At 36.3% G+C, this 24,509-nt stretch overlaps 1 protein-coding gene across 1 annotated transcript in view; it reads right to left on the minus strand.

Annotated features, from left to right (window-relative positions):
• The window catches only part of APOOL (apolipoprotein O like), a 95,392-nt gene extending 86,020 nt beyond the window's left edge, over positions 1-9,372 (minus strand). Inside the window, exon 1 of the mRNA XM_081124996.1 lies at positions 9,281-9,372. Within this exon, the coding sequence (XP_080981122.1) occupies positions 9,281-9,325 (45 nt within the window). The 5' untranslated portion in view covers positions 9,326-9,372. The remainder of the gene's footprint in view (positions 1-9,280) is intronic.
• Positions 9,373-24,509: the final 15,137 nt, after the last annotated feature.

Below are 24,509 nucleotides of genomic sequence, written 5' to 3' on the forward strand. Positions count from 1 at the left end.
GGATATCTCAGCTGTGGGGGGTTCCCACTGAGGACTCTGGTGCATAAACCCCAGGCTGGGCTTCCCAGCCAAGACCACCAGAACTGAGAAAGGTGCCCACACAACATCTGGCTGTGAAAAGCAACAGGGTTTCTGTCTGCCAGGGAGAAGCAGCTGGAACTGCAGGCACCCTTTTAAAGAGCCAACACACAAAGTTTCATGTGCAGCCACTCACCTTGGGCTCTGGTACAGGGGGAGTGGAGTGGACTGGAGCTGTGTGGGGAGAGTCTGGGGAGAGTCATTCCCCCAGACTGCGGGGGACATCTTTCTCAGGCTGTGAATTTTGGGCTTTTCCCTGAGGAAGGAAGCCTCTCACCCTGCCCAGAGGAGTTTCTACAGCCTGAGGCTTGTTAAGAGACTGATAATGATCAGCCACCCCACACAGTAGAGATTCTACAGCCCGAGGCTCATTATGAGAATCAGGTTAATCAGTCTGTAGGCAGAGGCAGACCTCAGGGTGCTTTGAGTATTTGCCTGATTTGTTTTGGGACCCCGGCCTCAGCAAAGCAGACTTTGCTGTGAATCTTGGTCCTGTCCAAATGCACCCAACCCCAGCCTCAAGTCTGGGGTTGTTGATAGCCCCAAACAGGGTACTCAGGGCCAGTCACAAACTGCATCTGACTTTGGCCTGTAGCAGAGACCCTCTAAAAAGACTGAGAATCCTAGCAGATTTACCTAACACTTAAAAACAAAGCTAAAAAAGTAGACAAAATGGGGAGGCCAAAAAACAAGCCCCAAATGAAGCAACAAGAGAAGTCTCTAGAAAAAGAGCCAAATGAAATGGAGATAAGCAATCTCTCAGATATAGAGCTCAGAATACTGAGTATAAGGATGCTCAACAGCATGAAAGACGATATGGAAACTATGAAAAATGACCAGTCAGAAATGAAGAATGACATAACAGAAATGAAGAATACATTGGAAGGAATAAGCAGCAGATTAGAGGAAGCTGAGGATCGGATCAGTGAATTAGAAGACAGGGTAGAAAATATCACTCAGTCAGAGATCGAAAAACAAAAAAAAACAATTAAAAAACAGGAGGACAGTCTAAGGGAGCTGGGTGACAGCATAAAACGTAACAATATTCGTATTATAGAAGTGCCAGAGGAGGAGTTAGAGAACCTGTTTGAAGAAATAATGGCAGAAAACTTCCCTAACCTGGTCAAGGGAAAAGGCACACAAGTTCTGGAGGCACAGAGAGTCCTAAGCAAGAAGAATCCAAAGGGACCCACGCCTAGACACATCATAATTAAAATGTCAAGAATCCAAGACAGAGAATCCTAAAGGAAGCTAGAGAAAAGCAATCTGTTACCTACAAAGGAGCCCCTATTAGGCTATCAGCTGACTTCTCATCAGAAACTCTACAGGCCAGAGTGAATGGCATGAAGTATTCCAGGTAATGCAAAACACGGATCTGAAATCAAGACTTTTCTATCCAGCAAGACTATCATTCAAGATAGATGGTGAAATAAAGAGCTTCTCAGACAAAAAAAAGGCTAAAGGAGTTTATCAACACCAAACCAGCATTGCAGGAAATGTTAAAGGAACTGCTGTAATTAGAAGTAGAAATAGAGAAACATAGGTAAAAAGAATTAAAATGGCAAAAGTATCTATTAATAATAACTTTAAATGTAAATGGATTAAATGCCCCAATAAAAAGACATAGTGTGGCTGAATGGATAAGAAAACGTGACCCAAGTATATGCTTTCTACAAAAGACCTACCTCAGAACAAAAGACTCACACAGGATGAGAGTGAAGGGATGGAAAAAAATTTCCATGCAAATGGAAATGAAAAAAACAGCTGGGGTAGCAATACTCATATCAGACAAAACGGACTTTAAAACAAAGACCATAAGAGACAAGAAGGTCATTACATAATACTAAAGGGATTAATCCAACAAGAGGATATAACCCTGATAAACATATATGCACCCAATATAGGAGCACCTAAATTTATAAAAAAAGACTTCTAGAGGACTTTAAGGGACAGATCGACAGCAATAGTCATACTGGTGGACTTTAACACCCCACTGACTTCCCTCTTCCAGACAAAAAATTAACAAGGAAACAGTGACCCTAAATGATACACTAGATCAGATGGATTTAATTGACAAATACAGAACCTTCTACCCCAATGCTGCAGAATATACAATCTCCTAAAGTGCACATGGGACATTCTCAAAGAGAGACCACATGTTAGGAAACAAAACAAGTCTCTAAAAGTTGAAGAAGACTGAAATCATGTCAAGCATCTTCTTAGACCACAATGGCATGAAATTAGAAATCAACTACAATAAAAACAAAAAATACTCAAACACCTGAAGGCTAAACAGCATTTTTTAAAAAAATGAATAGGTTACCAAAGAGATCAAGAAAGAAATAAAAAATTTCCTGGTAACAAATGAAAATGAACACACAACAACTCCAAATCTAAGGGATACAATGAAAGCAGTCCTGAGAGGGAAGTTCACAGCACTTACAAGCCTACCTCAAAAAACAAGGAAAACTTCAAATAGACTCTCTAACCCTACAACTTAAAAACTTAGAAAGAGAACAACAAAAAAGCCCACACTGAGTAGAAGGAAGGAAATAATAAAGATCAGAGCAAAAATAAATTACATCAAGACTAAAAAAATACAAAAGATCAATGAAACCAAGAGCTGGTTCTTTGAAAGATAAACAAGATTGATGAACCTTTAGCCAGACTGATCAAGAAACAAAGAGTGAGGGCCCAAATAAACGAAATCATAAAGGAAAAAGGTGAAATAACAACTGACCCAACAGAAATACAAAATACTATAAGAAAATACTATGAACAACTATATCACCAAGCTGGACAGCCTGGATGAAATGGACAAATTACTAGAAAAATACAACCTTCCAAAGCTCAATCACAAGGAGTCAGAAAACCTGAACAGTCCAATAACTGCTGATGAAGTTGAAGCAGTAATCAAAGGGCTCCTAGCACACAAAAGCCCTGGCCTGGATGGCTTCACAGGGGAGTTTTACCAAACATTCAAAGAATTAACTCCTACCCTCCTCAAACCATTTCAAAAAATCCAAGAGGAAGGAATACATCCAAGCTCTTTCTACGAGGCCAGCATTAGCCTAATTCCAAAAGCAGATAAAGACGCTACAAAGGAAAAGAATTACAGGTGAATATCCCTGATGAAGATAGATGCTAAAATCCTCAGCAAAATATTAGCAAATCGGATACAGCAATATATTAAAAAGATCATACGCCATGACCAAGTGAAATTTTTTTCAGAAATGTAAGGCTGGGACAATATTTGCAAATCAATAAACATGATACTTCACAGAAACAAACTGAAAGACAAAAATCACATGATCATATCAGCAGATGCAGAAAAAGCATTTGATAAAATCCAACAACCATTTTTGATAAAAACTCTCAGCAAAGTGGGAATAGAGGGATCATACCTCAACATAATAAAGGCCATATATGACAAACCTACAGCCGACATCATACCGAATGGGCAAAAACTAAAACCATTTCCCCTAAGAACCGGAACAAGACAGGGGTGTCCACTTTCACCACTCTCATTCAACATAGTACTGGAAGTCCTAGCCACAGCGATGAGACAGGAAGAAAACATAAATGGTATCCACATTGGAAAGGAGGAAGTAAAACTGTCATTATTTGCAGATGACATGATATTGTACATAGAGAATCCTAAAGACTCCACCAAAAAACTACTGGATTTAATAAATGAATTAGGCAAGGTAGCAGGATACAAAATTAACACCCAGAAATCAATGGCCTTTTTATACACCAATAATGATCTCTCAGAAAGAGAAACTTAAAAAACAATCCCATTTACCATTGCAAGAAAAAAATTTAGATACTTAGGAATAAAGTTAACAAAGATGGTAAAAGACCTGTACTAGGAAAACTACAGGACGTTGCATAGAGATAGAAAAAGATATAAACAAATGGAAGAATATATCATGTTCATAGATTGGAAGAATTAACTTCATTAAAATGTCCATACTACCAATCTATAAATTCAATTCAATCCCTATTAAAATACCAATAGCATATTTCACAGATCTAGAACAAACACTTCGAAAATTTATATGGAACCAAAAAAGACCCCGAATAGCCATGGCAATCTTGAGAAAGAAAAACAAAGTTGGAGGGATCACAATACCAGATATCAAATTACACAACAAAGCCATTGTAATCAAAATAGCCTGGTCCTTAAAAATTCCTGGAAGAAAACATAGGCAGTAAAGTCACAGACATTCCATGTAGTGGAATTTTCACTGATACATCTCCTAGGGAAAGAGAAACAAAAGTTAAAATAAACATATAGGACTACATCAAACTAAAAAGCTTCTGCGCAGCAAAAGAAAACAGCCTCAAAATACAAAGGAACCCCACGGTCTGGGAAAACATATTTGCCAAGGATGTATCTGATAAGGGGCTAATTTCCAAAGTGTACAAAGAACTCATACTACTCAGCAAGAGGAAGACAAACAACCCAATTAAGAAATGGGCAAAGGACTTGAATAGACACTTCTCCAGAGAGAACATACAGATGGCCAAGAGACATACAAAAAAATGCTCAAAGTCACTAATCATCAGAGAGATGAAAATTAAAACCACAATGAGGTATCACTTCACACCTGTCAGAATGGCTGCCATCAACAAATCAACAAATGACTCCTGCTAGCGAGGATGTGGAGAAAGGGGAACCCTAGTACACTGCTGGTGGGAATGCAGACTGCTGCAGCCACTATGGAAAACAGTATGGAGTGTCCTCAAAAAATTAAAAATTGACCTGTCATTTGACCCAGTGATCCCACTTCTAGGAATATATCCTGAGAAACCCGAGACACCAATCAGAGAGAACTTATGTACCTCTACGTTCATAGCAGCGCAATTTGCAATAGCTAAGATCTGGAAACATCCCAAGTTCCCATCAATAGATGAGTGGAGAAAAAAGCTGTGACACATTTACAGCATGGAATACTATGCGGCTGTAAAAAAGAAGGATCTCTTTCTTTTGGGACAGCATGGATGGACCTAGAGAGTATTATGCTGAGCAAAATAAGCCAGTCAGAGAAAGACAATTACCACATTATCTCACTTATATGTGGAATGTAATAAACAAAATAAACTGATGAACAAAATAGATCCAGAGCTGTAGAAGCATGGAACAGACTGAGAGATGTCAGAGGGAACATGGAGATGAGGAAGTGGGTGGGGAGAGATTAATCAAAGACCTTATATGTTTATAACCATAACCCATTGACACAGACATTGGTGTGGGAAGACCTGGGGATGGGGTGGATGTGGGGTGGAAGGGATCCATGGAGGAAAAAAGGGGACATCTGTAATACTTTCAACAATAAAGATAAAATTTTTAAGAGACTCACACACAGAGAAAATATATATATATATATATATATATGTATATATATATATATATATATATATATACACACACACACACACACACACATATCCTCGGGTGAGGAATAAAAAAAAGAAGAAAATAAAAAAGGGATAGACTCAATTAAAAGAAAAAAAAAAAGATCACCCAGGCAAGTATAGAACCCATCCATCTGGCACCATACATAGTTATTACAATATTATTGACTATATTTCCTATGTTGTACTTTATATCATCACGGCTATTTTGTAACTGCCAATTTGTACTTCTTAATCCTTTCACCTACCTTAAAAATTTTTAAACACTCACATATGTATATAAAAGGAAATACTACGCAGTCATAAAAAAGATGAAATACTGCTATTTGTGTCAACATGGATGGATCTTGAGAGTATTATGCTAAGTAAAATAAGTCAAACAGAAAAAGATAAGATTTCACTCATATGTGGGCTATAAAATGAAAAGCAACAAATCAACAAACAAAACAAATATACAAACAAGGAAACAAACTCATTGATACAGACAATAGAATGGTGGTTACTAAAAGGGAAGGTGGTTAGGGGTGGACAAAGACAGAAAAGGGAGTCAAATACACTGTGAAGGAAGGAGACCAGGTGGTGAGTACACGATTCAGATGTCATGAAGTTGTACACCTTAAATTTATATAATGTTATTAACCAATGTTACCCTATTAAATTGAATGAGAAAAATTCTACTAATATCTAATAAGACAACAATTTTTTTTAAAAGAAGTCAGCAGGAGGGATCAGCACAGTTCTTGTTCCTTAACGTTAATTTCACATGAATTTCCACCATCACATCGGCTCAACAATCTCTTTCTTATATTTCAAGCTGTATGTAAACTTTTTTCAAAGTTATCTACCAACCTTCAGGAATCTTCTCTACCTTACTGTTTGTATTAGGTCTTCAAAATTAACACAGATCACCTTTTTGGTACCTTGGCCTCAGAGGTGCTTCCTCAAGCTTAAATCCCATGATCTGGACTCAGATCATGCAACTTCAGATCCAGGTCTACTGTATACTACTGTGTGACTGTGGGTAAGTTACTCAACCTTCCTAAGCTTCAGTTTCCTTTAACTGTAAAATGCTCATAATAACAGTACTTACACATGGGGCCATTGTGAAACATAAATGAGAAAATTCACATAAAATGCTTAGCATAATGCTCAGCCTATTAAGTGTTCAATAACATATCTGAGATTACTATTACTATCTTTCCTCTATACTAGTTCTTGGCACACTTCCCCTTGTCTCCAAATCTGCTCAGGTCTCCTGACTTCCCCCCCCCCCAGTTTAATTGAGACATAATTGACATACAGTATCCTGACTTTTTTAAATGAAAAGACATTTTTTTTCTGGAATTTGCTACCCCTTCTCAAGATTTCTTTCTTTCCATTCACCACAACACTTCTCTGAAGAGTAATATGTAGACCATCCTTTCAGGAGCAAGATTAGTGGAAATACCATGGATTTTAGAGACAAATATATGTGAGTTTGAACCTAGCTCTTCCACTTACGAGCTGTATGACTTAGAGCAAGCACTTTTTCTAAGCCTAAGTTTTTTTCCTATGTAAAATGGGGATGTTACCCATCTCTTAGGATTATCAAGATAATTAAACTGAAATAACATATGTAAAGCAGCTGGCTGGCGAAAGTAGGTGCTAAATGAATGCCAGTTACCCACACCTTATCCTTTCCTTAACTCCTTACAATTTAGGCCCTCCCTCTACCATTTTACTCATAACTCTTTATCTCACTTCAGCTCTCATTAGCATTATAACTTTGGGCAATTTAATTAACTTTTTTAAGCCTCAGTTTTTCATTTGTAAACTGGTGATCATAATAGCCACAACATAAAGATGTGTTGAGAATTAAGTGAAATAACATATGTAAAGTAATTTAGCATGGTGCCTGGCCTTGTGGTAAGCACTTGATAAATGGAACTAATTAATGGCCAAATCAAAAGACTGTTCAACTCTCTCCTCTAGGCTTCAGTGACAGTGCACTATTTTGGTTTGCTCCTGAGGCAAGGCAATTACCTTACTTCAAATCAGTCATTTGTGTTACATGTTCCATCTTCACTGCTTACTTTAATGTCTGTTATCTTCATTGTCTGGCACTTATTTATTCATGTAGAATTTACTGAGTACCTAATATAAGTCATACATGTGCTAAGTACTAAGGATACAAAAATTAATGTTGTAATTACTGTCCTCAAGTAGCTTATTGTTTAAAAGGATATAACAGACAAGTAAATAGTCTATTACTTGCAATGTGATAAGTCCTAAGGTAAGAGTATTCCCAGGGTCTTCTTGGAGCACAAAGAGGAGTTATTTAAATTAGTCTGGAGGTCCTGGCTGGTGGTTCATTTGGTTAGATTTGGTTAGAGCACTGTCCGGATACACCAAGGTTGTGGATTCGATCTCCGGTCAGGGCACTTAAGAATCAACCAGTGAATGCATAAATAAGTGGAATAACAAATCGATGTCTTGATGTCTCTGTTTCTCTCTCTCCCTCTCCTCTCTCTCAAATCAATCAATAAATAAATTTAAATTAAACTGGAGAGGTTCAGTTCACTATCTTGTAAAAGGCATTTTGCACTTAGCATACGTGGAGGAAACACACAATTATTTGTTAAATGAGTGAATGCACTATGAACAGAAACTACCTAGATGAGGATGGGAAATAGCACGTCAGGCCCAGAGAAAGAGAAGGGGAAAAGGCTTGGAGTACAAATGTTAGGAGAGTTCCTGAGAGACAGGAGGTGAAGCTCTAAAGCCAAGGCAGGGTGCTCTAGACACAGGAGTCTGACCTTGACCCCAGAGGGCAGATAATGGAATGCCAATAACAGTTTTTAAGTAGGGGAGGGATATAATCAGATTTGCATTTTAGTGGAAGTACTACTCTGCCAGTGCAGGGGAAAATGGATTCCATGAGACAGAGCAGAGACAGAGTCCAGTTAAAAGGGCAGAGACAGAGTCCAGTTAAAAGGGTGTCCTGACAACTCAGCTAATTATGAGAGACAATTGCAGAAATGGAGAATGGGGAATCAAGACGGATACTGAGCCAATTTAAACACTGCCTGAAGTGAATTATTCATATTTGTATCTCCTGAAGCAGTTCACTTAACACTACAACCCACTTCAAATCATACATGCATATATATATATTACTCAACTACGTTACTGACACTTAAACCTACTTAGGGAACTGAAGCTAGCAGTCAGCCGAGTCACTTCCTGTACACAGATTCCTAAGTAGTACCATTTCCTACACAGAACTCAAAAGAAAAAGGCTTGTAATTCAAACCTGGAGATCAACAACAGAAATACAAACCCGTGCACTTCAGAAAGACTCTGAGACGTGCCTATGCTGGTCTCTTTCACCCCAAATAAGGTTTGAACAAAGTCCTTCAAAGGGTCATGAGGCCCGGTCCCGTGCACCTAGACAAATGCCCAAGATTCTTTCTTCTTTGTTTCATATCAAGACCCAAACGTCAGCTGCTGCTCGTCGCCCAGCCGGGCATTTTCACCCAGCGGTTCCTCCGTTTTCACTGTGCCGCTGTATAAACAGTCAAACACAGGGGATTCGGGAAACAGTGCTCCCAGGCCGAGGAACCTCTGAAGAGGAGAGGCGGGTGTCTTCAAGCTTCGAACATTAAACATCCCCTGACCTTGCCAATTCTCTCACAACCCCACCTCAACCTCACCTCTTGCTGTGGGGCACCCTTCAGAAATATAGTTACTAGAATGCTATCTGCCCCCAAAGAAACAAAGCAAGCGGGTTTTTTTAACTTACCCTTCCGGCAGCCATGTCTGTAACCCTCTCCACCCAAGTTTTCATACGGAGAGCAAAGACGGACAAAACACCTCAACTCAGCTACGCCCACTGCAGCGCTGCCTGGTTACGCCCCTTGTTTGCCCGCTCCCGCCCTTTCTCCGCCCTCCTAGGGATTCTCGGGGAAGCTGCTGCACAATTGGTCCGCTGTCTTCCGAGACTGGGTTTATCCCCGTGGGAGACAGTCTGTAGCCTGATAAAGCCTTTCAGAATATTCTCCACAGTCTAGTCTAAAGTTAATTTGTTGAGTACAGAACTTTTCATTATTTTCCTTGTGTCAGGCTTATGTAATTTATCTAGATAAAGATTTAAAACTAAAATCCGGCTGCCTTAGTAAATTACTATAGTCACAAAGAAAACATTACCTCTGCGATAGATGGGCAAGTTCATACGTTCTAAAACTATATCACTGAGCGCCTATGATATGCCAGGCACTTGTTCAAGGTACAGAACAAAGTCAAGAGTACCACAAAATTTGTTTAGAACTTAGACCGATAAAAAGGTTTTCTGTGGGAGGAATATTTTATCACTGACATTGTTTAGAATTGTCAGCACGTGGTGAGAATAAAAAGCTGACTAATTTTATTTTGTTTTAAAATTAATTTTAAATTAGCTAAAGATAATCCGTCTCCTAGTTCCTGCACTCAGATATAACTACTCCCAATCCTGCCCATGGGACACCACAGCCTGTCATTGTTCTATATACTGGATATGAAGCAATGAACAAAACAAACATACTCTCTGGTCTGGTAGAGCTTAATTGTAAATTTTTGATCAAGAAAATTTAAAAAAAGAAAGGAACAAGATCGTTGTGAATAGTGATAAATACTATAGAAGATGAGTGGGATGGAGTGGGAAATTATTTTAATTTGGAAGAACAGAGAATACTTCTGCAAGAAGACATTTGAGCTGAGACTTGAGTAGCACAAGGGTCTGGACAGAGGGAACAACAAATGCAAAAACCTTGAGGTGGAAACAAACTTACTGGAGCACCTTGAGGGAGAAAGAAAGTGGTAGAAGAGTAGGACAGGAGCCAGATCACATGTAAAGAATTTTGTTTTTCTTTAAAAAAATAATTCAAATATTATTTAAATATTGTTTGATTTGTTACTATAGATTTACCAATTGCTACTGATTGCTCTGGGCACAAAAGGCAGATTCATGTAATGGAAAGTATTAGTATCAAGATAAAATCTTGGCCTCTGAAATCGAAGTCTTATAAAACAAAGGAGTTGAACTAAGGCAGAGGTTCTGAAAGGTAGTGTACAAAAGAATCATTTGGAAATTTCATGAATGAAGATTACTGCATGTTACTATTCATTTGTTCTGATATAAAGGAATTTTGCAAAAGAAGTACCTCAGTTGTTTCTAATGTGAGTATTCCTTTGGTCCACACTTTGAGAAACTAATCAAGTACAGTTAGATGGACTAGATGACTTACAGTGCTATGTAACTTCTGGCACTGGCATTCTACAATTCTATCAGGGCTTTTATCTAATAGAATTTCATGACTCTGGGTAACTTCGGCATTCTTCTGGATACATGATATCCTCATATCCAGTAAATTTTACTCCCACTCCAAGTCAGCCATCCACAATAATGGCCATACTCTTGACTTTGTTATCATTTTCACCTCTAAATTTTAAATTCAAACATTCTCTTTCCTGACCACAACTATTATCCTTCAAGCTCTTTGACACACACTTTTTTTTGTTTTGTTTTGTTTTATCAAGATCTCTAGGCCTTGATGTCTGTAATATCCCTCTATGGCTACATAACAATTTACCCCAAATTTATAAGTCCAAAAAAACAACAACATTGTCACAGTTTCTGTGGATCAAGAATTTAGAAGTAGCTTAGCTGTGTGATTCTGCCTCTAGGTCTTTTATGAGGCCTTCATTATGTTGAGGTACTTTCTTGCTATACCCATTTTATTAAATGTTTTAATCATAAATGGATGTTGTATCTTGTCAAATGTTTTTCTGCATCTATTGATATGATCATTTGATTTTTATCCTTTATTTTGTTAATGTGTTTTAACACCTTGATTCATTTGCTTATGTTGAATCATCCTTGTGCCCCTGGAATGAACCCCACTTCATTGTGATGTTTTTTTTTAATCCTCACCCAAAGACATGCTATAGAGGAAGGAAGAGAGACAGAGACAGAGAAACACCGATGAGAGAGAAAAACATCAATAGGTTGCCTTCTGTATACACCTCGACCAGGGACCGAACCCACAACCCAGACATGTGCCCTTACCAGGAAAGGAAACAGCAATTTTTGGTGGACATGATGACACTCAACCAACTGAGCCACTCCAGCCAGACTGTGATGCTTTTTTTTTTTTTTTTATGTACTGCTTTTTCTACTTGCTAGTATTTTGTTTAAAAGTTTTGCATCTGTATTCATCAGAGATACTGTACTTTCCTTTTTTTGTGTAATCCTTGACAGGTTTTGTTATCAGGATTATGTTGGCCTCATAAAATGTGTTAGGAAGTATTAGCTCTTCTATTTTTTGGAAGAATTTAAGAAGGATAAGAATCCAATATTCTTTGAACATTTGGTAGAATTCACTAGTGAAGCTATCCAGTCTTGGGCTTTTACTTTTGGGAGGTGTTTGATGGTTGTTTCAATTTCCTGGGTTGGTCAGTCTATTTAGATTTTCCAGTTCATGATTCAGTCTAGGAAGATTATATAATCACTAAGAACCTGTCCATTTCTTCTAGGTTATTGAATTTGGTGGCATATAGTCTTTCATCGTATTCATGTGTGATCCTTTGTAATTCTGTGATGTCTGTGGTAATGTCTCTTTCATTTTTAATTTGTTTATTTCAGTCTTTTCTCTTTTTTCCTTGGTAAGTCCAACAAGGGGTTTGTTAATTTTATTAATCTTTTCAAAGAACCAGCTCTTTGTTGTATTAATTTTTTGTATAGTCTTTTTGTTTTCTATTTCATTCAATTGTGCTCTAATTTTTATGATTTCCTTTCTTCTGCTGACTTTGGGCTGCTTTTGTTCTTCTTTTTGTAACTTGTTAAGATATAATGTTAGGTTGTTTACTTGGGATTTCTCTGGTTTCTTGAGATAGGCCTCTATTGATATAAACTTCCCTCTTATTACTGCTTTTGTGTATCTCAGAAGTTTTGATATGCTGTATTGTCATTCTCATTTGCCTCTTTATATCTTTTGATCTGATCTTTTATTTCTTCTTTGACCCAGTTGCTTTTTAGTAGCATGTTGTTTAACCTCCACATATTTGTGGAGTTTTTTGCTTCCTTGTTGCAGTTGATTTCTAATTTCAAAGCATTGTGGTCAGAGAATATGCCTGGTATAATTTCAGTCTTCTTAAATTTGTCAATGCTAGTTTTGTGTCCCAACATATGGTCTATCCTTGAGAATGTTCCATGTGCCCTTGAGAAGAATGTATAATCTGATGTTCTGGGATGAAAGATTCTGTAAATGTCAATTATGTCCATTTGGTCTAATGTATCATTTCTATTTTTTAGTTTAGTTTTGTTTGGATGATCTATCTAGAGCTGTCAATGGAGTATTAAAATCAACAACTATAATTGTGTTTTTGTTAGTTTCTCCCTTTAGGTCTCTTAGTAGTTGCTTTATAAATTGCAGTGCTCCCTGGTTGAATGAATATATATTGAGAAGTGTTATGTTTTCTTGATGTAGTTCCCCCTTTATAATTATAAAATGTTCATCTTTGTCTCTTGTTACCTTTGTTGTCTTGAAATCTATTTTATCAGATTTAAGTATGGCTACACCTCCCTTTTTTGTGGATGTTATTTGCTTGGAGAATCATTTCCCACCCTTACACTTTGAGCCTATATTTGTCTTTATAGCTTAAATGTGTCTCCTGAAGGCAGCATATGGTTGGGTTTTGCTTGTCTTTTTATCCACTCTGCTCCTCTGTGACTTTTTATTGGTGAATTTAGTACATTTACATTTAAGGCAATTATTGATGTGTAAGATTTCCAATAGCTATTTTATCTTTTATTTCTGGTAGCTCTGTGCCTCTATTGGTTCTCTTCCTTTGTGCTTCTGTCTGTTGTTTTTGTTTGGTGGTATTCTATAATTTTTCATTTTGTTTCCTCTGTTTTTAATTTATGGGTCTCAGTTTTGTTTTTCTCACATGTGGTTACTGTTAGATTTATGCAAAAGAATGTTCCATACACACAATATTACTTTTTCTTCTAAATGTTTCTAATTTCCATCCCCCTTTGCAAATTCAGCCCCTGACCCACTCCACTTTTTTATTTTTCATGTGACAAATTATCCCTATATACTCTGTGAGTTCATTTCTGAATTGCATTAGCTATTCTTGTTTTCCTCTTTTTTAATGTTATTTCTCCCTTTAATCTTTATGTGATATTTAAGTGTATAGTACCATATTCTAAAAAAAAAAAAACATTGTAATATCATACCACTGTCTGCTTGTTGGTGATCTTACTCATACTTTGTGACCTTTTAGTCCTTGTTTCAGGTAGAATAACACCGTTAAATATCTCCTGCAGTAGAGGTCTTCTGATAGTAAATTTCCTCAGCCTCTGTATGTCTGGAAAAGTCTTTATTTCTCCTTCATATCTAAAGGATAACTTCGCTGGATATATTATAATTGGCTGGTAATTTCTTTCTTTCAATTGTTTGAATATTTGGCTCCACTCTCTCCTAGTTTGTAGGCTTTCTGCTGAGAAATTCGAACATATTCTAATCCTTTGAAAATTACTGTCCTCTTTTCCTGGGCTGTCTTGAGAATTCTTTCTTTGTTGTTAATTTTTGAAAGTTTTAATACAATGTACCTGGAGAAAGCCTTTTGGATTAAGAGAATTAGGCATTCTTTTTGCTTCTTCAATTACAAGATCTAGGTCTTTCCATAGGTTTGGGAAGTTCTCATCAACTATTTGTTTGAATAGGTTCTCTGTTCCTTTCCCCTTCTTTTCTTGTTCTGGCATGCCTATTATTCTTACATTGCTCTTTGTGATGGAGTCAGATAGTTTTTGTAGAGTTATTTTTTTCATGCTCAAGTCTCTTCTTCTCTCTGTGTCATTAGTAGATTTCTATCTTTCATATCTCTAATTATTTCCTTCACCTGGTTTGCTCTATTTCCTAGAGTCACTAGTTTATTCTTTATCTCTTGTAATGAGTTCTCCACCTCCAGAATTTCTATTTGGTTCTTTTTTAAAGTTTCAATACCTTCGTAAAGTACTCATTTTGTTAACTGATTTTATTCTGAGTTTATTAAACTGCCTATCTGTGTTTTCTTGTAACTTGGTGAGTTTTTTCGGAACTGCAATCTTGAATTCTCTGTCAAGTCACATATTTCCATGTCTTTAAACTTACTTTCTGGAGATTTTTCATTTTGATTATGAGCTGCCTTGTTACCTTGATTGTTCATGGTATTTGATGGATTTCTTCTCTGTCTGGGCATCTATGTGTGAGTGGACTTCACTAATAGATTGATATGAAGAAGTCTTTCTATTGGTTTTCTAGTAGGTGGTGCTGAAGCACAAATTTTTTATTTCTCTTGCACGTCTTTGACTTTGCAGATGTCAAAGAAGGGTGGTGGAAGATGTCCTGTTTTCCCTGAGAAGGTGGGTATCACTTCTGTGTTCAGGTCACCTGGATCTCACAGGACCAAATTCACTGGGGAATGTAGTGGGTGATGGGGTTCCAAATCCATGAAATCCCAGTGCTCTCCAATGTAGCCAGAGGCAACAAGCAATGCAGCCATGTTGGTTGGGGGGGAATAAGCTAGGGAAGACTGCCAGTGCTTTTGTTGCTGTGTTCTCCCAGTAATGGTAACTGGTAGACCTCAGTGGCCTCCTTTCTGTATTTCTACCAAACCCTGGGATTGGTCAAAGTGCACTTGTCCTTGGAGAAAAAATGTTTCTGTAGTACCAGCTCTTGCATTTGCAGATAATGTGCTCTGCAACCCGACACTGCTACAGCTTCTTCTGGGGCCTGCTGCTAGTTCTGGGAGAGTTAGGGAAGGTAAGATTTGGGAGTGTGAGGGTAGGTGGCCAGGCTCTGTGTCTTTGTGTTCTGTCTGGAATGCTGATTGCCAGACAACCTAAGCCACACCTCTGCACTTCATCCCTGCCCAGGTCACTGGGTTCAGAGCAGCACATAATGACTACTCCTGTAGGAATGCTCACTGTATCTCTCTGCTCCTTCCGGCTGAAGAGAGTGTCAGCAACAACCTTGTTTCTCTCCTCTCCAGGCCGAGCCCCACAGTGAGTTCCATGCTGCAAGCCCTGGGCTGCATTCCTGGCACAATCTTAGCTCTTCTTTCTTCCCACCTCCCCAGTTCACTCCCGCTTGCCCACCTTTAGATGCTTCTATCCACAGACCTCTCAGAAGTGTTTGTGTTGAACAGGGAATCCTTTGTTTGAAGTTCCAAGTGTTGAAACTTAAAGGGAGAGACCAAGGGGATCTCTCACACTACAATTCCTCTGACAGCACCTCCATATTAAAGAATTCTTAAAAAGTGGATGACTATGCCCTGGCCTGTATGGCTCAGTTATTTGAGTGTCGTCCAGTGCACTGAGGGGTTGCTGTTTTGATTCCTGGTCAGGGCACATGCCCGGGTTGTGGGCTAGGTCCCCAAGAAGGGGCATGCAGGAGGTAGGCAATTGATGTTTCTCTCTCATCAATATTTCTCTTTCTCTCTTCCTTCCTCTCTCTCTAAAACTCAATAAAGACATATTTAAAAAATAATTTTTTAAAGAATAAATGACTAGGATATCATTAACCAATCTACCAACTCAAACAGTTTACACCACCTTAAGTACATGTGTTTGGGGGGCTTCTACAGCTCCTTCCCTCTTCTACTTAAGTTTGTGGGTGTTCTGGGAAATTTAAAAAAAGAAATGTTCACATGGAGCAAATCATACAGTAAGAAAAGAAGTCTTGGCCCATAGAGTTGTGTGATTCTTGCTAGGTAGTAACTGGATGCTGATGAAGTTAAATCCTTACCAGATGCCACTGGGAGGATTAGGCAACCTAGTCTCTAGTTGTAAATGATCAGTAAGTAGTTGTTGCTTAGTTGAAGACTGGAATGTCTCTGAGCATTAACTCCTATGCTCTGGGAACTGTAATAATATCTCTCTGTGTTTCTTACCTACAGACACTCAGTATTTTATGGATTGTGGGCCTGCTCCTTTCTTGGAAAACTTCCCTGGAGCTATCTTTCAGATTCAGGAACTTGTTATGGAGACCCTTATTCTTTCACAGCACCCTCTTCCTTTTATGACCTACTTTTTCATTTAAGTATTTAAGCTTTATTTAAATACTTCTTTATTAATTTCAGAGAGAGGAAGGGAGAGGGAGAGGGAGAGAGAGAGATAGAAACATCAATGATGAGAGAGTCAATGATCAGTTGCCTCCTGCATGACCCCCACTTGGGATCAAGCCCACAACCCAGGCATGTGCCCTGCCCATGAATTGAACCGTGATCTCCTGGATCATAGGTCGATGTCAACTGCTGAGGCACGCCGGATAGGCAGTATTTAAGCTTTATTTAGGTATACTTAAAATACAAAAAGTTATGCATATTTAATTTATACATTTTGTGAGTTTGGACTTTTGCATGTGCATATGATACTGTGACCACAATCAAAATAATAAACATATCATATCCAGCCCCTCCAAAAAATTTCTTGGGTCTCTTTGCTTTCTTATATTTGTGTTAAGAGCACTTAACATGAGATCTATTCTCTTAACAAATTTTAGGTGTACCACATTGTATTTTAAACTATAAGCACTTTATTGTACAAGAGATTTTTAGAAGTTATTTATCTTGTATAACTATAACTTTATAACCAATGAATAACTTTCAATTTTCCCTGCCCTTCATTCCCTAGGAAAACCATTCTATTCTCTGCTTCTATGATTTTGACTATTTTGGATACATCATATAAGTGCAATCATTCATTATTTATCCTTCTGTAACTGACATTTCACTTAGCATAATATCTTCCAGGCCCATCCTTGTTGTTGAAAGTGGTAATATTTCTTTCTACTTGAAGGCTAAAAGACATTTTATTGCATGTCAATGCCAAATGTTCTTTATCTATTTGTCTGTCAATGGACATTTGGGCGGTTTTAATGTCTTGATCATTGTGAATATTGCTTCAATAAACATGACAGTGCAGATATCTTTTTAAGGTCCTGATTTTAATTATTTTGGATTGAAATATGCAGGGGTGGGATTTGTGGATTATACAGTAGTTCTATTTTTAATTCTTTGAGAAATCCTTATACATTTTTCCATAGTAGCAGCAGTGTACAAGGGTTCCAGTATTTTTCATGTCCTTGCCAACATTTGTTTTATTTTTTTTTGTTCCCTTATATATTTTGGAAATTATTCCTTTATTAGATATATGATTTGCAAATATTTTCTCCCATTCTATAGGTTGTATGACACCAAAAGCAGAAACAAAATAAGCAAAATGGTCAAGTGGAACTACATCAATTATTTAAGATTTTAAAATTGAAGTATAACTTATTTGTAGAAAAAAGTATATCAACATGAATTATCATACAGTACAACCATTCATGTAATAGCACACAGAAATAAAACATTGCTAGCACTCCAGAAGTCTCTTTCTGCTCACCTGCAGTCAGTATCTACCCTCCTATTCAAAGATAATCACTACTCTGTCTTCTAACATCATATATCAATTTTGCCAGTATTTGAACTTTATATAAGTGGAATTCTACAATAGATATTTGTTGGTATTTTACTTCTTTTTCAATTTCTTAAATTTTGTTGTTGTTGAGAGAATTACAGATGTCCTCCATTCTCCCTCCCCCTTTGTTTCCTTCCATGTGGCTCCCGCTCCACCCCAGGCCTTCTATCAAATTTTTAATCTATTATACTTTGATGGGTGAATTGTTTTGAGTTTTTAAATATTGCAATTAATGTTGATATTTAACATTCTTGCACATGTCTTTTGATGCACCTGTGTATGTGATTCATTGGTATTTCCTTAGGGTGAGTTCCTGAAAAAACTGAGTCTGAGAAGAAAGCTTAAGTGCTATTACTTCATTAGGGATCAAATTCTCAAGGTGATTAAGTCTCACAAGAAGGGAGAGTCAGCACAATGGTGTGTTACTGAGCTGACCACTACTTGGAGCAAAAATAACTGATAGGTTATGTTGCTCAACCTCAAAATCAATCTCATCTTTGTGAGGCGACATGGACTGTCTCAGGACAGTCTGGCTGTGGGAAGAAAGGGAAAATTATTTATCCATTGGTTCCTATCATCTGTTCACTAAAGATACATGCCACAGAATGTTATTGCCCTCAAATCCGAGGCTGCACATGTATAGGTGCTGGGTGGGTCTATAGCATTGTATGTCAGCAAGGGGAGCCCTGGAGTGCAAGGTAAGGAGTATAACTTGAGCATAAGGCAAGGCACCATCAGATTGCCTCTGATCAATTCAATGTGGATTCATGTACAGCTATTTTTTGCCTTGGCAGCAGGCACATAAAAATTGACCAAAAGACAGAAGGCAGAAGTGGAACTACTGAATCATAGTGTATGCATTTGTTCAACTTTAATATATATAGCCAACAATTTTCCAAAGTGATTGTACCAAATTACATTTTTACCAATAGTGTTTGAAGGCTCAACATCTTCATCAACTATTGTTATTATTTTTTGCATTTTAACCATTCTGTGTCATGTTAGTTCATCAAATTTTAATTTACATTTTCTTGATGTCTAATGAAATTGTTCACCATTTCATATTTTAGTTGACAATATGGATATTACCTTTCATTAAGTACTTGTTAAGTTTTTTGTTCACCTTTTCTATTGTGCTGTCCACTTTTTTCATTTAGTTGTAGGTGCTCTTTATAAGGCCATATACAAGCAGTTTGCAAGTTAAATGTAACTCAATACAACTTGATAACAAAAAAAATATTCAATCAAAAAATGAGAAGAGGACATGAAGAGACGTTCTCCAAGGAAGACCTACAAATGGCCAACAGACATGAAAAGATGTTCAACATCACTAATCTTCAGGGAAATTCAAATCAAAACCACAATGAGATACCACCTCACACCAGTCAGAATGGCTGTTATCAAAAAGTCAACAAATAACAAGTGTTGGTGAGGATGTAGAGAAAAGAAAACCCTTGACCACTGCTAGTGGGAGTAAAAATTGATGCAACCACTATAGAAAGTAATATGTATATTTGTCAAAAAACAAAAATAGAATTACCATACAATCAAGCAATTTCACTTGTGGGTATATATCAAAAGAAAACAAAAACATAAAAAAGATATATACACCTTTATGTTCAGTGCAGCATTATTTACAACAATTAGGATATGAAAGCAACCTAGGTGTCCATCAATAAATGAAAGGATAAAGGGGTCACACACACACACACACACACACACACACACACACACACACAAGAATATTACTTAGCAATAAAGAAGAATAAAATCTTGCCACTTGAGCCAACATTGATGGACCTAGAGGGTATTATGCTAAGTGAAATAAGTCAGAGAAAGACAAAAACCAAATGGTTTCACTTATATGTGGAATCTAAAAACAAAACAAACAAACAAGCAAAACAAAACAAAAACAGACTCATAGAAACAGATTAAACTGATGGTGGCCACAGGGGAGAAGGGGAAGGGATTGATGAAAAAAATCAAGGGGAATATAATCAATAATATTATGATAAGTTTGCTTGTTGACAGATGATTACTAGATTTAGTGTGGTGATCACATTAAGGTATATAAACATCAAATTACTATACTGTATACCTGAAACTAATATAATGTACACCAAATATAATTAAATTAAAAAAGTTATAGCTGTTCATTAGATTCCACATATAAGTGAGATCATGTGATAGGACAAACAAAATAGATGCAGAGACATGGAAGCATGCAACAGGCTCACAATTCCCAGAGGGAAGGGGTGGGGGCGGGAAAAGATTAACCAAAGAACATATATACATATATGCATAACTCATGGACACAGACAATAGTATGGTGAAGGCCTGGGGAAGGGGCAGGAATGGGGAAGAGGGAGTCAATGAGTGGAAAAGGGGACATCTGTAATACTTCCAACAATAAAGATAAATTTAAAAATAAATAAATAAATAAACAAACAAATAAATAAATAAATAATAAAAAAAATAAGATGGTAAAAAAAAAAAAAGTTACAGCTGAGCACCCATTTATGACAGAATCCTGGGATGTAATGGAAGTTTTTGTTTCTCAGAAACCCTGAGGCTGTTTGAAAAACTTTGTTTACATACAATTAAGTCAAATAATCAAGTACTCAATATTTAAAGTAGTACCATCAAACTTGCTTGACAATTTTTTAAATGACTGGACTATTTTGTTTGAAGTATTGCTTTTAAATTTTTGAGCACTCAAATAGTTAGCTCTATTATTATCTGTCTTACATTAAAGATATCTGAATTAGCGATGTCTATAACACTATGAAAAATGTTTCTAATAGAAACAAAAAAGAAAACTCAATATTTAAATGCAGATGACACCGTTTATTGAAATCTAAATTTACAAAGAAGTTCATAAAGCAAACGACAAGTTTGATTTAGGAAGAAATATATTCCTTTCACTACTGGGCTGTCACTCCTAACAGAAGTGTCTCAACAAAGAGGCGAATAAGCAGGGAGGCCTTGTGCAAAGACAGCTCACCACTCCGTATTGCCTAGAGCAGACATTTAAATCCACTGTCCTATATATATTAGGCAAATTAAAGTGTTAGAAAAAAACTAACATTTTTGCAGTGCACCTTACACATGATTGTAATATATTGGAAATATATGCCTAATGAGGACAACACAATGACATTTATCATCAATAAATTTTACCAGACACAAAATATTAACAAGGTAACATGGCAGAAATATGATAGGAAAAATGGGATCAATTACAGTCAGTATCACAATTTACTTTAAGAGACGGAGGAGAAAAAATAATTCAGCTTATATAACCTAGAGTATAAGTCTCAACATGGTATAATACAAACTGAAAATATTTAAGAGAAACAATATTATTCAGGAGTTGAAATTTGGTTTTAAAGATACGAGAAGGTAATTAATTTCTATTTCTGTAGTACCTAACATTTCTAGTGTTTTAGTTTATAAGGTTTCTAATCAAGTTTGTGTTAGAGTTAAGAGTTCAACTTGTGAAAAAAGAAAAACTGAACTTTAGATGAGATTTTGTATATAAATTAAGCACATGAAACACACAAAACCAACCAAGGTTTTCAATGTATAAGTCTGAAGATTAGTTATACTTTCTATTTTTATTCATATTTGATTAGGACACAAAAGTCAACATTTGAAATACCTCTTCCCTGGCTTGTCAACTTAGCAGACCAAAGTTAAGAACCACAAGTTTATATTATGAATGCAGATGAAGTGATTAAAAGTTGAATAATTTGGGACAATTAGTCTCTCGTAAAATAAAAAATAATATTTTGGGGTGCTAAGAAAAATACATTGTGTTGTCAATACTGTCAATTATTAAAGAAAGTGTAATAACAATGTATGCATTTCTCTCCAAATCTCCTTGTTTCTCTGACTGATATGTGTGCATGCACACACACACACACACACGCACACACTCACAGAGAAAAATCCCCAAGTTGAAAATGTCCACATTGGCATTATCTTGAACAAATCACCACAGGGTAGAGGCAGCAGGTATATCAATCAGCAGGTGCAGAAGTAATTTTGGTTTTGTCTGTTTTTGCAAACAGCCCTAATGAATGTTGTGTGAATTTTGCTACAGAAATATGATTAATTTAATAATTAAGATTTTAAACCATTGTAATATTCTGTATTAGAATTTTAACTTAGTAAAATATTAAAATATCTGTTGTAAGCTTTTCAAGCTTAGGGTAATCTCAGACTGAGCACCAGCAATTCTAGAGACTAGAGCTGTGATAATTCAATCCCTGAGTAAATAAATGAATCACATCAATCTACACCACACCTTAAAGATACAATATAGGCCAAAACACACATATCATAATACATTAGAATTTCACCTTGAATGGTACAATGTTTAAACATATTACAGTAGATACTTAATAAATGAGACAAAAGTCAACAATGGCTAGCAATTAATGGCAATACATATTTTTAAAAATGTAAACACAGCATGAGCGTAAAATGGAAAGTGTTTCACAATACCAGTGTACTTTACTGTCTTCCTTTTCTTTGAAAATAGAACCAAGTCAGATGCTTCATTTTCAAAAAGAGGACATTTTAAATCCATAATGAATACTTAAACCATAAGCTTTGTATCAGCTCTCTCTGATTTCCTTGGAGCATTTGAGGGCTGTTATTTTTCCCCCCACTTAAGGACAGATTTGTTCTTTAATCACTGGTGATAAATGTAGCAAAAGAGAAATATGGTTACTTGCTTAAACATACTGGACTTAGTCACAACAAACTAGAACACTTGGTCTGAGAGCTTGATGGGTTTAAAGCTTTGAGAAGGTGTAATGTGTAGAGGTGTTATTACCAAATTTTTAAAGTAATGGGTATTTCCAAATCAATAACACTTTTTAAATTAATTTTTCTTCCTCATAGACTTTCAAATCCCTCCAAGTACTGCAGATGTATTAGCAATAATTCTTATTACATTAGCACTGGAAGGTTTAAAGAATGAACTTTGGCCATTATAATTCTGAAGTTTTAAAATCATCAAATTGATATGTATTTTTGAATGACTAGGTATATTTCTGAAGGAATTATGAAAATTTGTTAATATCTTCAAGATTTTTGGGCTTTTGGGATAAATCAGTACTATTAACTGCTGATATGTCAAACACTGTTTAGTATTATATTAACTATAATTTTGAATGTCACTGCATTTTAAAGTGAATTTTATTTTAAAGATAACCTTTTAACTTTATTCTAATGTTTGTATAATAATAGAGATCTTAGTTTCTAGATGGATATTGGTTGCATAAGATAATAACATTTACTAGAGGTGAGTCAGCTTAAAAAATAAAATTTTAAAATATTACTTTTCAATAACAAAAATACGCTTTGGTAAATGTACAAAATGCATATTTTATCCTTTTTCATTAACATATTTTACAGTTTAGATTAAGAAATTGGTGGTATAAATCTGTTCATTTACTCAAAGAGCATAAAATGAGTACTTCTTTAGGTGAGAGGTATTTTTATAATATATGAAAGAAGGAAAAAATCTACAGGTCTTTTAAAAATCATTCAAAATTTTAAAAAAAAGCTGAACGGGTTTTCAAATCACATTTATATGTTTTTATAACCTTTGAAAGGCTGGCATAAACCAGTCTATTTTCCTCATTAAGAATTTCTTTTGGGGCTAAATGGTAGGCAGGCCTCCATATTTTGACAAAATCATTTTGACTATCTGAGTTAATATCATAAATGTTATAACTTGGGATATCTTGACATTCTGGAAAAATACAACTATGAAGTTTTATTTTAATAGACATCTTTACTTCACTTGTGGTCTTCACATTAGTCTTTATTCTATCCTTTCTCTGAAGGTCAAGATTGAAGGAGAGTTTAAGATTGGGGTGGAGTTGCAAGGTCAAAGATGTGGTGATGCTTGGAATGTGTGAGGTCAAAGGTGGGGTGAGGGTTGGAATGAGTTTCAGGAATAGGCTGAGGTAAAGGGTGATAATAAGGAATATGGTGGTGTGTATAAGGAGGTGGAGACCAGGAATAGGGTGTGAGCTTAGAATGAGGTGGGAAGAGAAAAAAATGGGGAATGGCGTGAGGGTAAGAGATGGAGAAGATATCCAGAAAGAAGTAGGGTGAGGTAAGGGTAAGAGAAGGATTAAGTGGGGATGAGGTATGAAGGGTATGGAGAAGAGGTCAAAGATGGGGTAGAGGCTGGGGGTGGAAATATGGTGAAGGATGGATTGGAATGAGGGTTGTGATGAAGAACATATATAAGGGGTGAGAATTAATTGGAATATTAAGGATAGTATAAAATTTCGAGATGTAAATGAGAAATTTGAATAATTTTAAGGCTTATTTTTCATATTAATAAAGAAGAAAATGACAACCTTTGAAAGAGCATAAAAGGAAGAAAAATCCTTCAGGTAATATTTTTAAGAAAACATCATTTATTTTAAAAGCTACAGTTTTATTCTGGTGTTTCTGTTTCTCT

The sequence above is a fragment of the Miniopterus schreibersii genome (assembly GCF_964146895.1).
Source record: "Miniopterus schreibersii genome assembly, chromosome: X".
Taxonomy (NCBI): Eukaryota; Metazoa; Chordata; class Mammalia; order Chiroptera; family Miniopteridae; genus Miniopterus; species Miniopterus schreibersii.